General features: G+C 38.4%; 1 protein-coding gene across 5 annotated transcripts in view; it reads right to left on the bottom strand.

Annotated features, from left to right (window-relative positions):
- myo9b (myosin IXB) overlaps nt 1–23,265 on the bottom strand; it is a 133,095-nt gene that overhangs the window by 89,952 nt on the left and 19,878 nt on the right. For all 5 annotated transcript variants that reach the window (XR_010000160.1, XM_062959759.1, XM_062959762.1 and 2 more), the window contains exons 2-4: nt 11,101–12,075; nt 3,710–3,804; nt 371–433 (exon numbers count right to left, since the gene is read on the bottom strand). Coding sequence is in view for 4 of the 5 variants with exons in the window: in XM_062959759.1 (XP_062815829.1) it covers nt 371–433; nt 3,710–3,804; nt 11,101–11,937 (995 nt within the window). In the remaining variant the exon portion in view is untranslated. The remainder of the gene's footprint in view (nt 1–370; nt 434–3,709; nt 3,805–11,100; nt 12,076–23,265) is intronic.

The following is a 23,265-nucleotide window of genomic DNA, read 5'->3' as shown; positions in this document are numbered from 1 at the left end:
TATGTTGTTGTTGTTGTTGTTGATACCATATTGTTTTCGTTGCCCCTCCTTTTCCACGTATAGAGCTAGTTTATTGCTTTTCTTTGAAATACGGTAAATAATCAAAAACATTTAACCTACTGATGCCTCGATTAATGAAATTTTATTGGTATCTATTTTTATTTTGAAATTGACCCGTAGCTGCTGCATTTCCCAACCTCAGCTTATGCTCGAGTCAATACGTTATCCCAGTTTTTTGGTGGTAAAATTAGGTGCCTCGGCTTATATTCGGGTCGGCTTATACTCGAGTATATACGGTAATTTCTCCACTTTTTTTGCAGGAGAGAACTTTAAAGCAATGGCTGCTGTTTACATCCTTTCAACTGCTTACCTTTCGTTTTTTTCCCGTGACACCAGGCGGGATTTTTCAAGCAGATACTTTTCAACCACGGCCCTGGAATCCCAAAAAAAGGAGGAAGGGAAAAAAGGAATATTAGGAATAATAGATTTGGAAAACACCACATAGGGCCATCTAATAACAACAATAATAATAATAATAATAATAATAATAATAATAATAATAATAATTTTATTTATATCCCGCCTCCATCTCCCGCAAAGGGGACTTGGGGCGGATACAGCAAAATCAGATACAAAACAATCTCTATCTATATCTATATATATAAAAGAGTGATGGCATCACGGCGACCCACAAAAAAACAAAACTACAGGCCCCCCAACCTCGAAATTTGACAACACAACCCCTCATCCACGCCTCAAGGTTGCTAGGAGACCAAGTGGGCAGAGATTAGTCCACGACCTATTGAAAACATTGACTAAAAAAAAGCCATGGATAATCCAGAATATTGGATAAACGAGTTTTGTATAAGTGAGACTCTACTGTATAACAATATATAATGTAACTAGCTGTGCCCGGCCACGCGTTGCTGTGGCGAAGTCTGGTGTTCTGGGAAATAAAGTATTGAGGAATTGGTGGTAGTTAAGGTCAAGGGTCAAGGTTTTCCCCAGACATTAAGTCCAGTCGTGTCTGACTCTGGAGGTTGGTGCTCATCTCCATTTCTAATCCCAAGAGCCGGCGTTGTCCGTAGACTCCTCCAAGGTCATGTGGGATGACTGCATGGAGCGGCCGCAATTGGATAAAAACAAATTAGATAATCTATGGAAGAGGCCTAAGAGAGGCCTAACTCTGCCTGTCCCCTGGGCTGAGTGGGTTGCTAGGAAATTAGCCCTGTAACTGGCAGCAATTGGATAAAAACAATTATTCCTTTCCCTCTAATTAGGACTTTATTTTTCTTTTCTTTTTGTTGTATCAACCTAGAGGCGTGGATGATGGATTGTGTTGTCAAATTTCGAGGATGTGGGGACTGTAGTTTTGTTGTTTTGTGGGTCGCCGTGATGCCATCACTCTTTTATATATATATATATATATATATATATATATATATATATATATATAAAAGAGTGATGGCATCACAGCAATTCACAAAACAACAAAAGTACAAGCCCCCCAACCTCAAAATTTGACAACACAACCCATCATCCACGCCTCAAGGTTGCTACAACAAAAAGAAAAGAAAAATAAAGTCCTAATTAGAGGGAGAGCAATAATTTTTTTTATCCAATTGCTGCCAGTTTAGAGGGCTAATCTCTGCCCACTTGGTTGCCTAGCAACCAAGGGACAGCCAGGTTTCAGTTAGGGGACAGGCAGATTTAGGCCTCACTGAGTCTTCTTCCACAGATTATCTAATTTGCACTGGATTATATGGCAGTGTAGACTCAAGGCCCTTCCACACAGCTATATAACACATTTATAATCTTATATTATCTGCTTTGCACTGGATTATCTTGAGTCCACACTGCCATATAATCCACTTCAGTGTGCATTTTATACAGCTGTGAAGAAGGGGCCTCATATAATCCAGTTCTGAGCAGATAATATAAGATTAGAAATATACAGTAGAGTCTCACTTATCCAACACTCGCTTATCCAACGTTCTGGATTATCCAACGCATTTTTGTAGTCAATGCTTTCAATATATCGTGATATTTTGGTGCTAAATTCATAAATACAGTAATTACTATATAGCATTACTGTGTACTGAACTACTTTTTCTGACAAATTTGTTGTCTAACATGATGTTTTGGTGCTTAATTTGTAAAATCATAACTTAATTTGATGTTTAATAGGGTTATCCTTAATTCCTCATTATCCAACATATTCGCTTATCCAACATTCTGCCGGCCCGTTTATGTTGGATAAGTGAGACTCTACTGTACTGTATTTACAAATTTACCACTAAAATATCACAATGAATTTAAAACACTGACTACAAAAGCATTGATTATGAAAAGGCAGACTGCGTTGGATAATCCAGAACATTGCATAAGCGAATGTTGGATAAGTGAGATTCTTCTTTAATATGAAATAATTACTGGGATAGAATAACGCAGAATATAATCTCTAAAACCAGGACAGTAAATAAACAGGGGAATTCCACACAGGAAACAATCAGGGCCAGCTAACACCTCCCAACCAAGTATTCCCATCATCAAAGTCTGGCAAATCCTGTTTTCTCAGGGCCACAGACAGTAGAAGCACATAAAATATTGCAAACAATACCACTCTGAAAACAAGGGAATTCCAGACAGGAAACAATCAGGGCCAGCTCACACCTCCCAACAAAGTATTCCCATCATCAAAGTCTGGCAAATCCTCTGTTTTCTCAGGGCCACAGACAGTAGAAGCATATAAAATATCGCAAACAACACCACTCTGAAAACAAGGGAATTCCAGACAGGAAACAATCAGGGCCAGCTAACACCTCCCAACAAAGTAATCCCATCATCAAAGTCTGGCAAATCCTGTTTTCTCAGGGCCACAGACAGTAGAAGCACATAAAATATCGCAAACAACACCACTCTGAAAACAAGGGAATTCCAGACAGGAAAGAATCAGGGCCAGCTAACACCTCCCAACAAAAAATTCACTCAGGGAGGAAACAGCCAGGCTTTAAAGCTGCAAGGCCATTACATCCTAATCATTTTTCCTAATTGCAGCATTCATACTTGCCTCCAACAAACAAAAAAAAACCCAATCAGAAATATTGTATATTCACAACCTTTAGGAAATAATATCCCCTGATGGCGCAGCGTGTTAAAGCGCTGAGCTGCTGAACTTCTGGACCGAAAGGCCACAGGTTTGAATTGGGGGAGCGGAGAGAGCCCCCACTGTTAGCCCCAGCTTTTGCCAACCCAGAAGTTCGAAAACATGCAAATGTGAGTGCATCAATAGGTACTGCTCCGGCGGGAAGGTAACGCCGCTCCATGTAGTCATCCCACATGACCTTGGAGGAGTCTGCGGACAACGCCGGCTCTTCGGCTTAGAAATGGAGATGAGCACCAACCTCCAGAGTCATTGGACATGACTGGACTTAATGTCTGGGGAAAACCTTGACCCTTGACCTTAACTACCACCAATTCCTCAAGACTTTATTTCCCAGACCAACAGACTTCGCCACAGCAACGCGTGGCCGGGCACAGCTAGTAGATTATATAATATACTATTATATTTTATACATTATATTTTTATTATTCCTTTTATAACTACTATTTTTAAAAGCTGAAAATCCCATTGGCTCTTTGCGCTGCCACATCACACTCTTGGCTCATGTTGAGCCACCCCCAGAAACCGAATCCGCCCCACACTCACCCCCGGACGATGCCGTTTTCCAAATAGTTGACCTGGATGAACTTCCCAAAGCGGCTGGAGTTGTTGTTGTGGGCCGTCTTTGCGTTCCCAAACGCCTGTCCCAAAAACAAAACAGATTCAGTGGTTATGTCACCTCTCATTTAATTGCTAATCATCATCATCATCATCATCATCATAGGAGCAACCTCAGGAGCCCCCTTCTGCCTTCATGCAGGACAAGCACAATCAAAGCACTCCTACAGATGGCCACCCAGCCTTTGTAATAATAATAACAATAACAACAACAACAACAACAACAAGAGAAGCAACTCAGGGGCCATCCAGTTCATCCAGTCCAACCCCTTTCTGCCGTGCAGGAAAAGCACAATCAAAGCACCCCCAACAGATGGTCACCCAGCCTTTGAAATACCGTATATACTCGAGTATAAGCCGACCCGAATATAAGCAGAGGTACAGTAGAGTCTCACTTATCACAAAATCACCAGTATATTATTATTTTATTATGACACAGCAAACAAGATAGATATGCTGGATTTCGTATCACAAAATCACAAGTCAAATACTTCCCAACTATAATAATAATAATAATAATAATAATAATAATAATAATACATCACACAGTCCTAGACACTTGGGAAGTGTTCGACTTGTGATTTTGTAATACGAAATCCAGCATATCTATCTTGTTTGCTGTGTCATAATAATAATAATAATAATAATAATAATAATAATATACATCACACAGTCCTAGACACTTGGGAAGTGTTCGACTTGTGATTTTGTGATACGAAATCCAGCATATAGATCTCGTTTGCTGTGTCACACAACAATAATAATAATAATAATAATAATAATAGAATCTTGGGTGTTGCAATATTAATTATTATTATTATTTTATTATGACACAGCAAATTATTATTATTATTATTATTATTATTATTATTACATCACACAGTCCTAGATACTTGGGAAGTGTTCGACTTGTGGTTTTGTGATATGAAATCCAGCATATCTATCTTGCTTGCTGTGTCACACAATAATAATAATAATAATAATAATAATAATAATAATAATAATAATAATAATAATAATAGAATCCTGGGTGTTGCCATATTAATAATAATAATAATACTAATAATTTTATTATGACACAGCAAATTATTATTATTATTATTATTATTATTATTATTATTACATCACACAGTCCTAGACACTTGGGAAGTGATTGACATGTGATTTTGTGATACGAAATCCAGCATGTCTATCTAGTTTGCTGTGTCATAATAAAATAATAATAATAATAATAATAATAATAATAATAATACATCATACAGTCCTAGACACTTGGGAAGTGTTTGACTTGTGATTTTGTGATACGAAATCCAGCATGTCTATCTAGTTTGCTGTGTCATAATAATAATAATAATAATAATAATAATAATAATAATAATAATAAATCACACAGTCCTAGACACTTGGGAAGTGATTGACTTGTGATTTTGTGATACAAAATCCAGCATGTCTATCTTGTTTGTTGTGTCTCAAGGAGTTCTGTAAGAGTCTGAACGCACTTGCAGGAACCGGGGAGGGAGGCTTGCAACTCGCCGCTGCTTGACCACAAGTCCCATGCTTCCTGTTTTGGGTCAGCCTCCAAGTGAACAACCCACTTCTGCTTTATTTCAGTGGGGAAAGGGAAGCAGCCTGCCTGGGCTAAGAATAACCTGGAGATTAAATGAAATAGCTCGTGTGCAAACGACAATACGTCTTTTTTTGGTTTCAGCTTTTTGCAAACCAAGGTGCGCATTAGATTCGATGGCACATGAGGTGGGTAATAAATAAGACTTATTATTTATTAATATTTTATAACTTATTATTATGATTTTTTAAAAATATTATTATTGACCCCTATCACCTGAGGTATGGGAGAGGGAACATGCCTTAGAATATAGTAAGATTATTATTATTATTATTATTATTATTATTATTACTATTATTATGAGACTTCCTATAACTCAGAGGGAACATGCCTTAGAATATAGTAAGATTATTATTATTATTATTATTATTATTATTATTACTATTATTATGAGACTTCCTATAACTCAGAGGGAACATGCCTTAGAATATAGTAAGTTTATTATTATTATTATTATTATTATTATTATTACTATTATTATGAGACTTCCTATAACTCAGAGGGAACATGCCTTAGAATATAGTAAGTTTATTATTATTATTATTATTATTATTATAACTATTATTATGAGACTTCCTATAACTCAGAGGGAACATGCCTTAGAATATAGTAAGTTTATTATTATTATTATTATTATTATTATTATTATTACTATTATTATGAGACTTCCTATAACTCAGAGGGAACATGCCTTAGAATATAGTAAGTTTATTATTATTATTATTATTACTATTATTATGAGACTTCCTATAACAGAGGGAACATGCCTTAGAATATAGTAAGTTTATTATTATTATTATTATTATTATTATTATTATTATTATTACTATTATTATGAGACTTCCTATAACTCAGAGGGAACATGCCTTAGAACATAATAATAATAATAATAATAATAATAATAATAATAATAATAATATAAAATAAAAATAATACAATAATAATAATAATGGTATTAAGGTGTCTAGAGGAGCCCTGGTGGCGCAGCGTGTTAAAGCACTGAGCTGCTGAACTTGTGGACCAAAAGGTCACAGGTTCGAATCCCGGGAGTGGAATGAGCGCCTGCTGTCAGCCCCAGCTCCTGCCAACCTAGCAGTTTGAAAACATGCCAATGTGAGTAGATCAATAGGTACTGCTCTGGTGGGAAGGTAACGGCGCTCCATGCAGTCATGCCAGTGGCCACATGAGCTTGGAGGTGTCTACGGACAATGCCGGCTCTTCAGCTTAGAAATGGAGATGAGCACCAACCCCCAGAGTGTGAGTAGATCAATAGGTACTGCTCTGGTGGGAAGGTAACGGCGCTCCATGCAGTCATGCCAGTGGCCACATGACCTTGGAGGTGTCTACGGACAACGCCGGCTCTTCAGCTTAGAAATGGAGATGAGCGCCAACCCCAGAGTCAGACATGACTGGACTTAACCTTTACCTTTAATAATAATAATAATAATAATAATAATAATAATAATAATAGTGGTATTAAGGTGTCTAGAGGAGCCCCCGGTGGTGCAGTGTGTTAAAGAGCTGAGCTGCTGAACTTGTGGACCGAAAGGTCACAGGTTTGAATCCAGGGAGCAGAGGGAGCGCCCACTGTTAGCCCCAGCTTCTGCCAACCTAGCACTTCAAAAACATGCAAATGTGAGTAGATAAATAGGTACCTCTCCGGCAGGAAGCTAATGGTGCTCCGTGCAGTCATGCCACTGGCCACATGACCTTGAAGGTATCTAATAAATCATATACATGTGAAGTGGGTAATAAATAAGACTTATTATTTATTAATATTTTTATAACTTACGATGATGAGTATTATTGACCCCTATCACCTGAGGTGGTTTAAACATCATCAACATAATAATAATAATAATAATAATAATAATAATAATAATAGCAATAACAGGGTGTTTATTTGACACAAAATAAAAATATCATCATTATTATATTATTATTATTATTACTATTGACACAAAGACATAGTATGACACAGCAAACGAGATATATATGCTGGATTTCGTATCACAAAATCACAAATTGAATACTTCCCAAGTGTTTAGGACTGTGTGATGTATTTATTATTATTATTTTATTATGACACAGCAAACAAGATAGATATGCTGGATTTCATATCACAAAATCACATTATTATTATTATTATTATTATTATTATTATTATTATTGACCCCTATCACCCGAGGAGGTAGAAATAAACATCATAAGAATAAAATAAATAATAATAACTTTATTTTTCTATTATTATTATTATTATTATTATTATTATTATTATTATTATTATTATTATTTACCCCTATCACCTGAGGAGGTAGAAATAAACATCATAAGAATAAAATAAATAATAATAACTTTATTTTTCTATCCCGCTACTATCTCCCCGCAGGGACTCGGAGTGGCTTGCACAGGGCCAAGTCCAAAAACAAACAATAGGCAAATAAAATACATATAAAAAAGTAAACTTCGTCCAAGGAAAACACATTAAAGACAAATAACACAATATAATAACAGTAAAACCAATTCAAAAACGTAAGGTTATAACATAGAAACACCACCAGTCAGGAAAATTGGTATCAAAATAAAATAAAAATAAAATAATAATAATAATAATAATAATGGTATTAGGGTGTCTAGAGGAGCCCCTGGTGCATAGCAAGTTAATAATAATAATAATAATAATAATAATAACAACAACTATATTTTTATACCCCGCCCCATCTCCCCAATGGGGACTCGGAGCGGCTTACATGGGGACCAAGCCGGAAAACATACAACAATAAAATGATAAAACAATTATACCAACAATAAAACATCAATATCAGTAAAACCATCATAGTAATCAACATATAGCATAAAATATGAAAAGCAGAAGAGTAAAGCACTGAGCTGCTAAAAAGAATTAGATAGGACTGAGATACAAGATAGATAGGACCGAGATAGAGAAAAAAATTAGATAGGACTGAGATACAAGATAGGACAGAGATAGAGAAAAAAAATTAGATAGGACTGAGATACAAGATAGGACCGAGATAGAGAGAAAAAAATAGATAGGACTGAGATACAAGATAGGACCGAGATAGAGAAAAAAAATTAGATAGGACTGAGATACAAGAAAGGACCGAGATAGAGAAAAAAAATTAGATAGGACTGAGATACAAGATAGGACAGAGATAGAGAAAAAAAATTAGATAGGACTGAGATACAAGATAGGACCGAGATAGAGAGAAAAAAATAGATAGGACTGAGATACAAGATAGGACCGAGATAGAGAAAAAAATTAGATAGGACTGAGATACAAGATAGGACAGAGATAGAGAAAAAAAATTAGATAGGACTGAGATACAAGATAGGACCGAGATAGAGAGAAAAAAATAGATAGGACTGAGATACAAGATAGGACCGAGATAGAGAAAAAAAATTAGATAGGACTGAGATACAAGATAGGACCGAGATAGAGAAAAAAAATTAGATAGGACTGAGATACAAGATAGGACCGAGATAGAGAGAAAAAAATAGATAGGACTGAGATACAAGATAGGACCGAGATAGAGAAAAAAAATTAGATAGGACTGAGATACAAGATAGGACCGAGATAGAGAAAAAAAATTAGATAGGACTGAGATACAAGATAGGGCTGAGATAGAAAAAAATAGATAGGGACTGAGATACAAGATAGGGCCGAGATAGAGGAAAAAATAGATAGGACTGAGATACAAGATAGGACTGAGACAGTGAGATAGACAAATAATAGATAGGACTGAGATACAAGATAGGACTGAGATAGTGAGATAGACAAATATTAGATAGGACTGAGATACAAGATAGGACTGAGATACAAGATAGGACCGAGATAGAGAGAAAAAATTAGATAGGACTGAGATACAAGATAGGACTGAGATAGTGAGATAGACAAATATTAGAAAGGACTGAGATACAAGATAGGACTGAGATAGAGAGAAAAAATTAGATAGGATTGAGATAAAAGATAGGACTGAGACAGTGAGATAGACAAATAACAGATAGGACTGAGATACAAGATAGGACTGAGATAGTGAGATAGAGAAATATTAGATAGGACTGAGATACAAGATAGGACTGAGATAGTGAGATAGACAAATATTAGGACTGAGATACAAGATAGGAATGAGACAGTGAGATAGACAAATAACAGATAGGACTGAGATACAAGATAGAACTGAGATAGTGAGATAGACAAATATTAGGACTGAGATACAAGATAGGACTGAGACAGTGAGATAGACAAATAACAGATAGGACTGAGATACAAGATAGAACTGAGATAGTGAGATAGACAAATATTAGATAGGACTGAGATACAAGATAGAACTGAGATAGAGAGAAAAAATTAGATAGGATTGAGATACAAGATAGGACTGAGACAGTGAGATAGACAAATAACAGATAGGACTGAGATACAAGATAGGACTGAGATAGTGAGATAGAGAAATATTAGATAGGACTGAGATACAAGATAGGACTGAGACAGTGAGATAGACAAATAACAGATAGGACTGAGATACAAGATAGGACTGAGATAGTGAGATAGAGAAATATTAGATAGGACTGAGATACAAGATAGGACTGAGACAGTGAGATAGACAAATAATAGATAGGACTGAGATACAAGATAGGACTGAGATAGTGAAATAGACAAATATTAGATAGGACTGAGATACAAGATAGGACTGAGATAGTGAGATAGACAAATAATAGATAGGACTGAGATACAAGATAGGACTGAGATAGTGAGATAGACAAATAATAGATAGGACTGAGATACAAGATAGGACTGAGATAGTGAGATAGAGAAATATTAGATAGGACTGAGATACAAGATAGGACTGAGATAGTGAGATAGACAAATATTAGGACTGAGATACAAGATAGGACTGAGACAGTGAGATAGACAAATAACAGATAGGACTGAGATACAAGATAGAACTGAGATAGTGAGATAGACAAATATTAGGACGGAGATACAAGATAGGACTGAGACAGTGAGATAGACAAATAACAGATAGGACTGAGATACAAGATAGAACTGAGATAGTGAGATAGACAAATATTAGATAGGACTGAGATACAAGATAGAACTGAGATAGAGAGAAAAAATTAGATAGGATTGAGATACAAGATAGGACTGAGACAGTGAGATAGACAAATAACAGATAGGACTGAGATACAAGATAGGACTGAGATAGTGAGATAGAGAAATATTAGATAGGACTGAGATACAAGATAGGACTGAGACAGTGAGATAGACAAATAACAGATAGGACTGAGATACAAGATAGGACTGAGATAGTGAGATAGAGAAATATTAGATAGGACTGAGATACAAGATAGGACTGAGACAGTGAGATAGAGAAATAACAGATAGGACTGAGATACAAGATAGGACTGAGACAGTGAGATAGACAAATAACAGATAGGACTGAGATACAAGATAGGACTGAGATAGTGAGATAGAGAAATATTAGATAGGACTGAGATACAAGATAGGACTGAGACAGTGAGATAGACAAATAATAGATAGGACTGAGATACAAGATAGAACTGAGATAGTGAGATAGACAAATATTAGATAGGACTGAGATACAAGATAGGACCGAGATAGAGAAAAGGCCACCAGAGGCTCCTTTACTTAGATAAGAGAGACAGAAATACAGACCTCCAGGACGGGTCCGGCTCCCAGAATGGTCCTCTCCACCCCACTGGCGTAGCCCTTCTGGCTCAAGGCGGTGAGGCAGTGGATGAGGAAATTGGTGCTCTGCGTCTTCCCGGAGCCGCTCTCCCCGGAAATGACAATGCACTGGTTGCGGTGCTTCTTGAGCATGGCGTGGTAGGCCACGTCGGCGATGGCGAAGATGTGGGGCTCCAGCTTGCCCAGCTGGTGTCCCTCGTACATCTGGACGTACTTGGGGTTGTAGATGGGCAGGAACTTGAAGGGGTTGATGGCCACCAGGATGCTCCCGGCGTAGGTGTAGATCTTCTGCTTCAGGAAGCGGCGCTGGAGGTTCTCCAGGAGGGTGGCCTCCGTCAGGTTGGGCAGGTGGCAGAGGTCGTTGAAGTCCTCCTGCGCCCAGGGGAGGAAGCCGCGCTCCACCAGGCGCCGGGCCGCCTCCTCCCGCATCCCCTTCTCCTCCGAGGGCACGTACTTGATGCTCCCGTCGGCGTTGCGCTCTTGCAGGAGGAAGTAGTAGCCGTCCCGCGGCGGGTGGGGGGCCTCCTGGGCCCGGCGCGGCCACAACAACACCCGCTGGACGGGGGAGTCATTCCCGTCCAGCACCCACTCCTCTCCACCGCACTCCTTCACCTCCACCAGCACGTAGTGCTTCGCGGCGTCCAAGCCCAAGCAGACGACCGCGTCCCGGATGACGTCCCCGGCGGTGCTCTCCTTCGTGGCCGTCACCCGGCAGCAGGCCGCACTCTTCACCGAGAGCTGGGGGCAAATGCATAGCGTGTAGACGGCCGCGCTCTCGGCGCCGGCGTCGTCGTTCAGACTCATCCTGCTGGCACATGCCCGGCCTCCGGCATGCCGCCCCAGGTGCCTTATCAGAAAGCCAGGGAGGAGGCCATATTGGTCGGAGAGAGAAGCTCAACGGTGATCAATGGCTTCTGGCGGCCGGGCAGGAAGTCTTGGGAGCTGTGGGGAGACAAACAAAAAGGGAGAGTTATGATGGAAATGTAAACAGAAGAAGGTGTTGCACCCCGAGGCTGCGTAGGCACCTTGAAACCATACTGGACAATTTGGGCAGAAAAACAAGAAAACTCATGACCAACCATCACTCGCTGCATCCTCGCAGTGATGTTGACCGGCTATATCTGCCTAGAAGATCAGGGGGCAGAGGACTCTTACAAGTCAAACAAGCAGTCAAAGAAGAAGAACATGCCCTGGAAGAAGATGGAAAGCAAAGTGAAGAACCTGCTTTGATTGAAGCCAGAAATCAGAAACTCCTCAAAGCACAGCAGACAAAAACCAGTACAAGAAAACCGCACTACAAACTAGAACAGGATCAGTACAAGAAAACTGCACTACAAACTAGAGCAGGATCAGTACAAGAAAACTGCACTACAAACTAGAACAGGATCAGTACAAGAAAACCGCACTACAAACTAGAACAGGATCAGTACAAGAAAACTGCACTACAAACTAGAGCAGGATCAGTACAAGAAAACCGCACTACAAACTAGAGCTGACAGCTGGCACAACAAAACATTGCATGTGGATGATGGGTTGTGCTGTCAAATTTCGAGGTTGGGGGGCCTGTGGTTTTGTTGTTTTGTTGGTCGCCGTGATGCCATCACTCATTTATATATATAGATAGATAGGTAACGGCGCTACATGCAGTCATGCCCATGTCCACATGACCTTGGAGGTGTCTATGGACAACGCCGGCTTCTGAGCACCAACCCCCAGAGTCGGACACGACTGGACTTCATGTCAGGAGAAAACCCTGACCTTTAACTATCACTGCACTATAAATCCAGAATTAGCGATGGTCCATGATAGATGCCATGACGTTTTCTATCCTAGTGTTAATGATTGGCGTTCCAGTTCTAGTTGGAATTGCAGTCTTTTCCCAATATTACAATATTGACCTTCCTTGGCCTGCGGGTCTTGCCCATCTTCCTTGGCTGCGAGACGCCAAGACTGTTTGCTGTGTTTAAGTCCAGCTTCGGAAGAAGGCCCTTTGAAGCCAGCTTATCGGCCTGTCTGCTTCCTTTGAGGCTAAGAATATCCTTTTGGGCGAGAAAACTCCCTGCTGATAAGCTGAGAAGAGCTTTCTGATCTGTGCGTCAGTCCCAGCAGTCGAGAAATTCACAACACTGGAAGCAGAGAGTCCATAATATGGAGTTGGATCTACATGGCTTCCTATATATATGACACTGAGAACATTGAGACCAAGAATTCACAACATTAGAAGCAGAAAGTCCATAATATGGATTCGGATCTACATGGCTTCCTATATATGATAATGAGAACATTAAGACCAGGAATTCACAACATTAGAAGCAGGAAGTCCATAATATGGAGTTGGATCTACACGGCGTCCTATATATATGATGCTGAGAACATTAAGACCAGGAATTCACAACATTGGAGGTAGAAGGTCCATAATATGGAGTTGGATCTACACGGCGTCCTATATATATGACACTGAGAACATTGAGACCAGGAATTCACAACATTAGAAGCTGAAAGTCCATAATATGGAGTTGGATCTACATGGCGTCCTATATATATGACACTGAGAACATTGAGACCAGGAATTCACAACATTGGAGGTAGAAGGTCCATAATATGGAGTTGGATCTACACAGCTTCCTATATATATGACACTGAGAACATTGAGACCAGAAATTCACAACATTGGAAGCCAGAAGTTCATAATATGGAGTCTGATATACATAGCTTCCTATATATATGACGCTGAGAACATTGAGATCAGAAATTCACAACAGTGGAGGTAGAAGGTCCATAAAATGGAGTTGGATCTACACGGCTTCCTATATATATGATGCTGAGAACATTAAGACCAGGAATTCACAACATTGGAAGCTGAAAGTCCATAATATGGAGTCGGATCTACACGGCTTCCTATATATATGATGCTGAGAACATTAAGACCAGGAATTCACAACATTAGAAGCATAAAATGCACAATAAAGGGAAGAAAGGCTTCAAAAGGGGAAACCACAAAGACACCATTTCTCAAGCGAAAGGCCGAGACAAAAAAAAAAGTCCACGTACGAAAACGCAGAAGTGCTCCGAAAGTCGAGAAATGCCAAGAATCCAAACCCAAATGACAGGATTCAAATTTGGTTTCAATTGACAGCAAAGGAGATCAGGAAGAACTTCTTGACTGTAAGAAGAGCTGCTCAACAGTGGAACTCTCTGCATCGAAGTCCCATGAAAGCGCCTTCTTTGGAGGCTTTCAAACAGGCTGTATGGCCACCTGTCTGGGATGCTTTGATGGTGCTTTTCCTGCCTGGCAGAAGGGGTTGGGACTAGATGGCCCATGGGGTCTCTTCCAACTCTATTATTATTATTATTATTATTATTATTATTATTATTATTATTATTATTATTATTGTGTCTTGGAACAATTTCTCCCCGTAGAGATGTTCAACGTGTTGTCGAAGGCTTTCATGTCCGGGATCACATTATTATTATTATTATTATTATTATTATTATTATTAGTACATCTTTATTTATATCCCGCTTTTTTCCCTCACGGGACCCAATGCGACATTGATATTAATTAAAATCACGTAAACAACAATCAAAGTACATCATAATAATAAAAGCATAATAGACTAAACAGATTGAGAAAAACAACATAATAGGCATAATAATAATAATAATAATAATAATAATAATAATAATAATAATCTGATGACCCAAAATGCAGACTGTGCAAGGAAGCTGACAAAACCATGGATCATCTCCTCAGCTGCTGTAAGAAAATCGCACAGACAGACTACAAACAGAGGCACAACACTGTGGCCCAAATGATCCATTGGAACTTATGCCTCAAGTCCCACCTCCCAGCAGCAAAGAACTGGTGGGATCACAAACCTGCAAAAGTCTTGGAAAATGAGCACGCAAAGATACTGTGGGACCTCCGAATCCAGACTGACAAAGTTCTGGAACACAACACACCAGTCATCACAGTGGTGGAAAAGAAAAAGGTTTGGATCATGGATGTCGCCATCCCAGGTGACAGTCACATTGACGAAAAACAACAGGAAAAACTCAGCCGCTCTCAGGACCTCAAGATTGAACTGGAAAGACTCTGGCAGAAACCAGTGCAGGTGGTCCCGGTGGTGATGGGCACACTGGGTGCCGTGCCAAAAGATCTCAGCTGGCATTTGGAAACAATAGACATTGACAAAATCATGATCTGCCAACTGCAAAAGGCCACCCGACTGGGATCTGCAGCATCATCCGAAAATACATCACACAGTCCTAGACACTTGGGAAGTGTTCGACTTGGGATTTTGTGATACGAAATCCAGCATATCTATCTTTTTGCTGTGTCATAAAATAATAATAATAATAATAATAATAATAATAATAATAATAATAATAATAATAGGAGCAACCCCTTTCTCCCATGCAGGGAAAGCACAAAGCACCCTCAACAGATGGCTATCAATAATAATAATAACAACAACAACAATAATAGGCGTAACCTCCTTCTGCCATGCAGGAAAAGCACAAAGCACCCTCAACTGATAGCCACCCGGCGTTTGTGATAATAATAATAATACTAATAATAATAACAACAACAACAACAATAGGCGCAACCTCCTTCTGCCATGCAGGAAAAGCACAAAGCACCCTCAACTGATAGCCACCCAGACTTTATGATAATAATAATAATAATAATAATAATAATAATAGGAGCAATCTTCTGTCATGCAGTGAAAGCACAGAGCACCCTCAACAGATGGCCACCCACCCATTGTAGTAATAATAATAATAATAATAATAATAATAATAATAAACCATTGACGAAACCATTGATCATATCCTCAGCTGCTGTAAGAAAATTGCACAGACAGACTACAAACAGAGGCACAACTATGTGGCCCAAATGATTCACTGGAACTTATGCCTCAAGTACCACCTCCCAGCAGCAAAGAACTGGTGGGATCACAAACCTGCAAAAGTCTTGGAAAATGAACATGCAAAGATACTGTGGGACTTCCGAATCCAGACTGACAAAGTTCTGGAACACAACACACCAGACATCACAGTTGTGGAAAAGAACAAGGTTTGGATCATTGATGTTGCCATCCCAGGTGACAGTCGCATAGATGAAAAACAACAGGAAAAACTCAGCCGCTATCAGGACCTCAAGATTGAACTTCAAAGACTCTGGCAGAAACCAGTACAGGTGGTCCCGGTGGTGATGGGCACACTGGGTGCTGTGCCAAAAGATCTCAGCCGGCATTTGGAAACAATAGACATTGACAAAATCACCATCTGCCAACTGCAAAAGGCCACCCTACTGGGATCTGCACACATCATCAGAAAATACATCACACAGTCCTAGACACTTGGGAAGTGTTCGACTTGTGGTTTTGCGAAACGAAATCCAGCATGTCTATCTTGTTTGCTGTGTCATACAACGTTGTTGTGTCAATAATAATAATAATAGGAGCAATCTTCTGTCATGCAGTAAAAGCACAGAGCACCCTCAACAGATGGCCACCCACCCATTGTAGTAGTAATAATAATAATAATAATAATAATAACAATAATAATAATAATAATGCCAGAAAATCCAGAGATTGTTTGCAAGTTGGATCAGGGCATCTTTAGTCCCAGTACAAGAAAACCGCACTACAAACTAGAGCTGACAGTTGGCACAACGGGGCTGAAAGGACAGAATGCGAAACCTCCCGTCCACAAAATCAGGAGGCAAGAGAGAGGAAGCCACGGAAACAGTTGGCACTCCCCACGTGTTTACCAAACAGCCCCAGAGCGGGAATCACAACAGAACAGGCTTTGTGCTCCCGGGCTGCCCGTAGGCTTCGGGGCAATGAACGCACAGCAACGTGATCTCTAAACCCGTCTATTTCAGGAGCAACGAAGGCTTCCTTCCAGCCCTCGGCCCACACGCCGGACGGAGCTCACAACGAACCACAGGGCCGCACCGTTTCCAGACTGGATTTCTATGTGTCTGTTTATTGAGTTCATACACCAGAAGGGAAGAAGAAGGACTCCTTTTTTCCATTGCATTGCATTCCACTCCATTCCATTCCCAGCAATAAGACATACACAGGGATAGTATTTACTTCTCTGCATTATCTATATATATAAAAGACTGATGGCATCAGGGCAACAAAACTACAGGCCCCCCAACCTCGAAATTTGACAACACAACCCATCATCCACGCCTCTAGGTTGATACAACAAAAAGAAAAGAAAAATAAAGTCCTTATTAGAAAAAGAGGAATAATTGCTTTTATCCAATTGCTGCCAGTTAGAAGGCTAAGCTCCTCCAACTTGGTCTCCTAGCAACCCAATAAAAAATAATAAAAAACACTAAAAAATAATACAATAAAATACTATAATAACAGAAAATAACTAAAAATAATACAAGAAAATAATAAAATATAATAAATAAAATTATAACTTACAATAAAATTTATAAAAAAATTGCAAATAACGTCAAATAAAAATTACACAACAATTTTTAACCAATACCACCACCACTTTGCCACAACAACGCGTGGCCGGGCACAGCTAGTCTATATATATAAAAGAGTGATGGAATCCTGGCGACCGCCAAAACCACAAAACTACACACCCCACAACCTCGAAAATTGACAACACAACCCATCATCCACGCCTCTAGGTTGATACAACAAAAAGAAAAGAAAAATAAAGTCCTAATTAGAGGGAGAGGAATAATTGTTTTTATCCCATTGCTGCCAGTTAGAAGGCTAAGCTCCGCCCACTTGGTCTCCTACCAACCCACTCAGCCCAGGGGACAGGCAGAGTTAGGCCTCACTTAGGCCTCTTCCACACTGCCTATAAAATACAAGTTATCAGATCTGAACTGGATTAGATGGCAGTATAGACTCAAGGACCTTCCACACAGCTATATAACCCACTTATAATCTTATATTATCTGCTTTAACTGGATTATCTGGACTCCACACCTTTATCCTTTACCTTAACTACCACCAATTCCTCAATACTTTATTTCCCATACGACCATACTTCGCCACAGCAACGCGTGGCCGGGCACAGCTAGTTATTATTATTATTATTATTATTATTATTATTATTATTATTATTGTACCCCACTTTTTCTCTCCGCAAGGAGACGCAAAGTGGCTATATATCAATTATTATGATTATGATTATTATTATTATTATGTTTATACCCTGCTTTTCTTCTCCGCAGGGAAGCTAAAAGCAGCTATCTATTATTAGTATTAGAATATATTATTATTATTTATACCCCACTTTTTCTCTCTGCAAGAAGACTCAAAGTGGCTATATACTGTATTAGAATATATTATTATTTATACCCCACTTTTTCTCTCTGCAAGAAGTCTCAAAGTGGCTATATATCTATTATTATTATTATTATTATTATTATTATTATTATTATTGTTGTTGTTGTTTATACCCCTCTTTTCCTCTCTGCAGGGAAGCTAAAAGCGGCTGTCTATCTATTATTAGTATTAGAGTATATTATTATTTATACCCCACTTTTTCTCTCCGCAAGAAGACTCAAAGTGGCTATATACTGTATTAGAATATATTATTATTTATACCCCAGCTTTTCTCCCCACAAGAAGACTCAAAGTGGCTATATATCTATTATTATTATTATTATTATTATTATTATTATTATTATTATTATTATTATTATTGTTTATACCCCTCTTTTCCTCTCTGCAGGGAAGCTAAAAGCGGCTGTCTATCTATTATTAGTATTAGAATATATTATTATTATTTATACCCCACTTTTTCTCTCCGCAAGAAGACTCAAAGTGGCTATATACTGTATTAGAATATATTATTATTTATACCCCACCTTTTCTCCCCACAAGAAGACTCAAAGTGGCTATATATCTATTATTATTATTATTATTATTATTATTATTATTGTTTATACCCCTCTTTTCCTCTCTGCAGGGAAGCTAAAAGCGGCTGTCTATCTATTATTAGTATTAGAATATATTATTATTATTTATACCCCACTTTTTCTCTCCGCAAGAAGACTCAAAGTGGCTATATACTGTATTAGAATATATTATTATTATTTATACCCCATTTTTTCTCTCTGCAAGAAGTCTCAAAGTGGCTATATATCTATTATTATTATTATTATTGTTGTTGTTTATACCCCTCTTTTCCTCTCTGCAGGGAAGCTAAAAGCGGCTGTCTATCTATTATTAGTATTAGAGTATATTATTATTTATACCCCACTTTTTCTCTCCGCAAGAAGACTCAAAGTGGCTATATACTGTATTAGAATATATTATTATTATTTATACCCCACCTTTTCTCCCCACAAGAAGACTCAAAGTGGCTATATATCTATTATTATTATTTTGTTTGTTTATACCCCGCTTTTTCTCTCCGTAGGGAAGGTCAAAGCGGCTATGTATCTATTATTAGTATTAGAATGTATTATTATTATTTATACTCCACTTTTTCTCTCTGCAGGGAAGATCAAAGTAGATATATATGTATTATTATTATTATTATTATTATTATTATTATTATTATTATTATGTTTATACCCCTTTTTTTCTCCGCAGGGAAGGTCAAAGCGGCTATGTATCTATTATTAGTATTAGAATGTATTATTATTATTTATACCCCACTTTTTCTCTCTGCAAGGAGACTCAAAGCGGCTATATATATCAATAATAATAATAATAATACATTCTTCTAATACTAATAATAGATACATATTTATTTATGTATTTATTTCCATCATTTATATGCCGCCCTTCTCACCCGAAGGGACTCAGGGCGGCTCACAATACAGTAGAAAAATAAAACATAGCAATATAAAACAATCAATTTGAAACAATCGCATAAATACATTTAAAACAGTATAATAAAATACTTAATCCATTCGTCCACATAAACCTCGCACGTAAACCTTAGTCCGGACCGAGTTAAAGCCATCATAATTCATTCACACATAGCCACTTAGAGCTTCCCTGCAGAGAGAAAAAGCGGGGTATAAACATAATAATAATAATAATAATAATAATAATAATAATAATAATAATAATGTTATTATGTTAAAGATGTTGACCGGCTATATCTGCCTCGAAGATCAGGGGGCAGAGGACTCTTGCAAGTAAAACAAGCCGTCAAAGAAGAAGAACATGCCCTGGCAGAAGATGTCAAGCAAAGTGAAGAACCTGCTCTGATTGAAGTCAAAAATCAGAAACTGCTCAAAGCACAGCAGACAAAAAACCAGTACAAGAAAACTGCACTACAAACTAGAGCAGAATAAATAAAAGAAAGCCGCACTACAAACTAGAGCAGAATCAGTACAAGAAAACCGCACTGCAAACTAGAGCTGACAGCTGGCACAACAAAACATTGCATGGAAAGTTCCTTGACAAAATTGAAGGAAAAGCTAATAAGGAGAAGACCTGGCTCTGGCTCACGAATGGGACCCTGAAGAAGGAGACAGAAGGCCTGATCCTTGCAGCCCAGGAGCAAGACATCAGGACAAAGGCAATTCAGGCCAAGATCGAAAAATCAGCTGATGACCCAAAATGCAGATTGTGCAAGGAAACCGACGAAACCATGGATCATCTCCTCAGCTGCTGCAAGAAAATCGCACAGACAGACTACAAACAGAGGCACAACTATGTGGCCCAAATGATTCATCGGAACTTATGCCTCAAGTCCCACCTCCCAGCAGCAAAGAACTGGTGGGATCACAAACCTGCAAAAGTATTGGAAAATGAGCACGCAAAGATACTGTGGGACTTCCGAATCCAGACTGACAAAGTTCTGGAACACAACACACCAGACATCACAGTTGTGGAGAAGAAAAAGGTTTGGATCATGGATGTCGCCATCCCAGGTGACAGTCGCATTGACAAAAACAACAGGAAAAACTCAGCTGCTCTCAGGACCTCAAGATTGAACTTCAAAGATTCTGGCAGAAACCAGTGCAGGTGGTCCCGGTGGTGATGGGCACACTGGGTGCCGTGCCAAAAGATCTCAGCTGGCATTTGGAAACAATAGGCATTGACAAAATTACGATCTGCCAACTGCAAAAGGCCACCCGACTGGGATCTGCAGCATCATCCGAAAATACATCACACAGTCCTAGACACTTGGGAAGAGTTCGACTTGTGGTTTTGTGATACGAAATCCAGCATATCTATCTTGTTTGCTGTGTAATAATAAAATAATAATAATAGTAATAATAATACATCACACAATAATAATAATAATAATAATAATAATAATAATAATACATCACACAGTCCTAGACACTTGGGAAGTGTTCAACTTGTGATTTTGTGATATGAAATCCAGCATGTCTATCTTGTTTGCTGTGTCATAAAATAATAATAATAATAATAATAATAATAATAATAATAATAATAATACATCACACAGTCCTAGACACTTGGGAAGTGTTCAACTTGTGGTTTTGTGATACGAAATCCAGCATATCTATCTTGTTTGCTGCGTCATAATAAAATAATAATAATAGGAGTAACCTTCTGTCATGCAGTGAAAGCACAGAGCACCCTCAACAGTTGGCCACCCAGCCTTTATAATAATAATAATAATAATAATAATAATAATAATAATAATAATAATAATGCCAGAAAACCCAGAGATTGTTTGCAAGTTGGATCAGGGCATCTTTAGTCCCAGTACAAGAAAACCGCACTACAAACTAGAGCATGTCTATCTTGATTGCTGTGTCATACATTAAAATAATAATACATTCTTCTAATACTAATAATAGATACATAGCCACTTAGAGCTTCCCTGCAGAGAGAAAAAGCGGGGTATAAACATAATAATAATAATAATAATAATAATAATAATAATAATAATAATAGTAATAATTGATATATAGCTGCTTTGAATCTCCTCATGGAGAGAAAAAGTGCAGTATAAATAATAATAATACATTCGAATACTAATAATTGTATTCTCTCTGTCTGGAGATCCTTCTGAGCCAATAAAAATCACATTATATAAATATACTAGCTGTGCCCGGCCACGCGTTGCTGTGGCGAAGTCTGGTGGTATGGGAAATAAAGTATTGAGGAATTGGTGGTAGTTAAGGTAAAGGGTAAAGGTGTGGAGTCCAGATAATCTAGTTAAAGCAGATAATATAAGATTATATGGGTTATATAACTGTGTGGAAGGGCCTTGAGTCTAAACTGCCATCTAATCCAGTTAAAATCTCATAATCTGTATTTTATAGGCAGTGTGGAAGAGGCCTAAGTGAGGCCTAACTCTGCCTGTCCCCTGGGTGAGTGGGTTGCTAGGAGACCAAGTGGGCGGAGCTTAGCTTTCTAACTGGCAGCAATTGGATAAAAACAATTATTTCTCTCCCTCTAATTAGGACTTTATTTTTCTTTTCTTTTTGTTGTATCAACCTAGAGGCGTGGATGATGGGTTGTTTTGTCAAATTTCGAGGTTGGGGGGCCTGTAGTTTTGTTGTTTTGTGGGTCGCCGTGATGCCATCACTCTTTTATATATATAGATAGATCTATACACACACAGAGGCTTAAGCCTCCTTTGCCTTGCCCAGCTCACCCGAAGGCTCTCGAATCCAGACCGAAAACCTGCAAAGTTTCCTGACCTTGCAAATCTCTCCCGACTGGAAAACGCAAGGCTCTTCTGCAGCCAAACTGGCAGCTGAGTCGAGGCAAACCCATAATTTGAAGTCGCATGTTTAACTAGTGAATCATGTCAAAGTTTTTTTAAAAAGGGGGAGAGAGAAAGCTACCATTACAACCAATTTGCAAGGCGGAGGAGGAGGAAAAAAGGCCACCCGTTTGCCTCCCCACCCCTATTTTGGAAAGAAATTTCACACAAAATGAAATATATTGGTGATAAAAGCAACCAAGAAAGATGGATAATAAACATGCATTATTAATAAATTTATTATTGCTGTTGTTGTTGTTATTAAATAATATATGACTGATTTGTAACATATTTTATTTATAATCTATATATATAAAAGAGTGATGGCATCAAGGCAGCGGACAAAACAACAAAACTACAGGCCCCCCCAACCTCGAAATTTGACAACACAACCCATCATTCGCGGCTCTAGGTTGATACAGTAGA

The sequence above is a fragment of the Anolis carolinensis genome, unplaced genomic scaffold (assembly GCF_035594765.1).
Source record: "Anolis carolinensis isolate JA03-04 unplaced genomic scaffold, rAnoCar3.1.pri scaffold_7, whole genome shotgun sequence".
Lineage (NCBI taxonomy): Eukaryota > Metazoa > Chordata > Lepidosauria > Squamata > Dactyloidae > Anolis > Anolis carolinensis.
This window is presented reverse-complemented; position numbering and strand designations above follow the sequence as displayed.